Source organism: Manihot esculenta, chromosome 3 (genome assembly GCF_001659605.2).
Source record: "Manihot esculenta cultivar AM560-2 chromosome 3, M.esculenta_v8, whole genome shotgun sequence".
In the NCBI taxonomy this organism is placed as follows: domain Eukaryota; kingdom Viridiplantae; phylum Streptophyta; class Magnoliopsida; order Malpighiales; family Euphorbiaceae; genus Manihot; species Manihot esculenta.
The window spans coordinates 12,327,130-12,331,406 of record NC_035163.2 but is presented as its reverse complement, the minus strand read 5'-3'; the positions used below and the strand labels follow the sequence as shown (position 1 = coordinate 12,331,406).

Below are 4,277 nucleotides of genomic sequence, written 5' to 3'. Positions count from 1 at the left end.
TTATGGGCATATCGCACAACTTTTAAAACACCCATTGGCATGTCTCCTTACCGCCTCATCTATGGCAAGCCTTGTCACTTACCCGTAGAGATTGAACATAAGGCTTTTTGGGCAGTGAAGCACTGCAATATGAGTATGGATAAAGCTGGTGTGCATCGTAAGTTGCAACTACAAGAGCTGGAAGAAATTCGAAATGATGCTTATGATAATTCCAGAATATACAAAGCAAGAACCAAGGCATTGCATGATCAATTAATTTCTAGGAAACAATTTTCAGTTGGTCAAAAAGTTTTGCTATATGATTCTAGACTGAAATTAATTTGTAATATTTGTTTTTTTTATTATTATTATTTGTTTTATTTATTTTATTTATTTTTATTTTCAATCATCTTCTCCGGCGGTAAGTGTTTATTTTTCGAGAACGGAGCATTCTACAGATAGGTGATCTTATATTTATGGGTGTGTTTTGGAAACACAAGGTGGAATTAGGGTTAAATTTATTTATTTATTCTTTTCCATTTTTACCCTTTATTTTACCCTTTTTACATCTACTTTCCCTTTTGTCTCTTCTATCTTACAGCCGCAAATCACCCATGGCTCCCAAACGACGCTCCACCGCCACCGCTGACAGCCGGCGAGTTCGTACCTTTACCGGTCGCAACCCGCCAACACCCGCCACCGCCACCACTTCTCCATCGTCGACGTCCGCCACCGTCCGCGTGCCAGCTCCACTCGATTCCATTGCCGCCGCTCCTTCTCCGCCGTCTCGCGTCGTGCAATCTGCCTTGAATAAAATACACGCGCCCATCGCGGACACCAACCCACGTGCCAAGCCACTACCTCGCGCTAGTCCACAACCCTCAGCCACCACCAACGGTGAACCACTTTCTGACTTGCATGACTCCACTTCCACCTCTTCAGCAGACCAGTCTCCTACCGATAATCCGGCTGTGGTAAATACTTCTGTTGCTGGTACCCGGACACGACTTGGGAGGGGCAGACATCACTTACCTCCGGCTCCATCACGATTGAACGGTAATCTTCAATTTACAAATGCAAACGAAAGAGCCAGGTATGCCTTCGTTTCGACTCTCCCTATTGTACAAGGTAAAATCCTTCATGCTCCTACTGTACAGATATTAAATTTCAATGTGGATGTGTTGATCGGGGGTATTGGTTGGAATAATTTTTTTGCCATTACTTGTCCAATATATTATGAACTTGTTTGGGAATTTTATTCCACCTTCTCTGCTGATTCACTAACAGATTGCACATTAGATACAGCTGGGATTGTTCAATTCAGATTAATGGGACAACGATTTGCATATTCACTCACTGAATTTAATAGGGTACTTGGGGTTAATTGATAATGAATCTGTCCACTCAGAACTCTATTTGCATGCTTACACTGATATATGTGATGCTTTTAACCCACAAATAGTACATGAGCAACTCACACACCAACCACCAGCATCTTTTAATCCTGCCAAATCTAGTGATTCATATTTACATTCACCGGCATTGGTTTATTTACATCGTCTGCTTGCATATTCTTTCTCACGAAGAAAGGATTCCCCTGGAATCCTATCTAAAACTGAATTATTTTTTCTCAAGTGCATGACTGAGGGTATAAGGGTCAATCTGGGTTGTTTTATTGCTTCACAAATACGCACTGCTGTTAGTCGTCGCAGACCTTTAATTCTAGGACACATAGTCACCCACATTGCTTTGCAAGAAGGATTAATTGACTTACAAAATATTAATTTGCACAAAGCTTGTGACATGGTACCTTTAGATTTAATGAGTCTTGATGACATGGGTTTACTATGCAAAATTGGTGCTATATTTTCTATTTGTCCTCCAGGTCCCATCATCCCACCATCCCACGATCTGATCGAGTCTTCAAAAAAGGAAGTGCTTTACGTACAGCTCCTGTTGCCTCAACCATGGCTAATCCTCCATTTGGCGCTCCACAAGCTTTTCAGGCCCTCAACACCAGAATTGATCAGATGGAGAGTCGATTCGAAAAAATCTTGGAGCGTGTTGCCACTCATCTAGCACGTTTAGCAAACAACATCAACGACATGCGGGTTACAATTCGATCTCAACACCGACAGTAGCAGTAGGCGTCCTGATATCTCTCCGGGTCATATTCTAAACTCTCTCTTTATTTAATTATTTATTTATTTTTGTTGTGACCCAGGTGTGGGGGATTAGCTGCATTTATATCTGCTTTGGTTGTCTTATTCTTTTATCACATTGAGGACATTGTGATCCAAGTGTGGGGGAGAGTTTGTCCACTTGTTTTAGTTTTAATTGATCTTTTTGTTTTATTTGATTTGTTTATCAACTTAAAAAATAAAAAAAATAAAATAAAATAAAATAAAAAGTTGACTTTCAGAGTTAAATTGAATTATTTTAGGTAGCTGGCATAAATATCATTCTCTTATCTTTTTATGCAGATCATTGAGAGATTCTAGCATTTTCTTTATGGTTTGAAATGTGCAAACTTATGTTTAAGTGAATGAATATTGCTTGATAAAAGACCAATAGTGCATTCTGAAATTCTACTTTAACCTACTGCAGTGAGTCTTGATACTACTATCTAGGGAACTAAGGTTAAAAAAAAAAAAAATTAATTAATTTCTTTTTGAGTGGTTTACCAACATTAACTTGTTCAAATGGTATGGCATTTGATTCCCTTAAGCAAGGGATGTCTCTTGTGGATGGAAAAAGTTAGTGGTTGGGAGAATTATACCCCGTAGGGGCCGTCAATAATTCGAAACATACCACTAATAATATGGTTTACCATCACTGGTTGGTTTGGGTGGGTCGGACCCATTCCCCTTAAGTAAGGGATGTCCCTTGTGAATGGAGCAAATCAATGTTGGGAGAGTATACCCTCGTAGGAGCCGAAAACAATCTCGAACAAAAACCATAGGAAGAAAAAAATAATAAAAATAAAAATGATAACATAAATAAAAACTGGATTCCTGGTTCCCTGGTGAAAAATTATAATTTTAAAAGACTTTCTTGGTTGGTTGGGTATATGTTTCTTTATGCACTAATTTAAGAATTTCATAGAACTTAATTGCATGATCACATATTGAGTTTGCTACATTTCAGCTTTTGAAGATTGTGTTGGTATTTCTTTTATGATTTGTATACATTGATGAGATTTTGCTATGAAATGCAGGTTGTTTGAAATAAGTTGAGTTAACTTTGTGAGCCATTTGATTATGGGTAACTTTTGTGGGTTAATGAGTACATACTTGAGGGCAAGTCTGATCTAAGTGTGGGGGATTTGATAATATGCATAATTATACAGCTTTAATATTACAAATTATCTAGACATTGAGTTTGATTTCATTTAAAACAGATTGATTTGTTTAAATTTCGTTATCTTGGTAGGATTGGAGGATAACAGGAAAAATCCAATTGGGAACCCACATTCTGAGATAAAAGGTGGCCACAATCAAATTCATAAAAGAATACTCTAGATAAGCTGTGTTATGGACTGCGTTATGGGCACAAGCATACTTGACAAACAAAGCCGACTTGAAATCCGGGAACCACCAAACAGATAATTCTTATCTGTCAAACTGTACTCAATTTTGATTTTAGATCCTTATATTGGGTTAGGACTCTTAGCACTATAAAAAGGGGGGCATTCTGATGTATCGATCATCTCATCTTACCTTTCATCTCTTATTTTTTAGCCATGAACTTGTGTGGCTAAATTTCTCCTTTCAGTTAGAGGATAATTAAAAGTTCCAGTTAAACGGGTTGTGAGATTGATGTAATTTTATAGTTTCTTCAATTATTAGTATTTATATTATTCCTATGTTTATTGCTTAATATCATTCTGTGGGTTGTTGCATTAAGGCGCCATTGCTCAATTGATAGAATGGTAGACTGCTAATCAGGTTAGTTAAATCCGCAATTGCTTAACTAAACTGAAATAGGTAGTGAATTAGGTTGCGTAAGGCCTTCCTAAGGAATAATATAATCTAACTTAAATGAACCGAGCGTCTCGCGTTTGTTAGTTAGAATCAAGTTCTTTTAATTCTTAATGCAATAATTGGATCAGACTAGGCCACTGCAACAATATAATTTTGATGAGACTCAAGCTGAGTATGAGGAAAATTATTCTGGAAAAGAGAAAGTTCAAATTTCAAATTGCAATAAGATTCAGTAGGCCATGTGCAACATATTCATATTCATTTAATTGACAATTAGACTATGCTCTAGTTCGATTTAAGTAGAAAATCCTTTAT

General features: G+C 37.3%; 1 protein-coding gene across 1 annotated transcript; it reads left to right on the top strand.

Moving 5' to 3' along the window:
* Positions 1–535: 535 nt before the first annotated feature.
* On the top strand, positions 536–3,858 carry LOC110611101 (glycogen [starch] synthase-like). The gene is made up of 2 exons (XM_021751233.2): positions 536–1,107; positions 1,865–3,858. Exons 1-2 carry the CDS (start codon positions 594–596, stop codon positions 2,056–2,058), a joined length of 708 nt encoding a protein of 235 aa, XP_021606925.1. The 5' UTR covers positions 536–593; the 3' UTR covers positions 2,059–3,858.
* Positions 3,859–4,277: the final 419 nt, after the last annotated feature.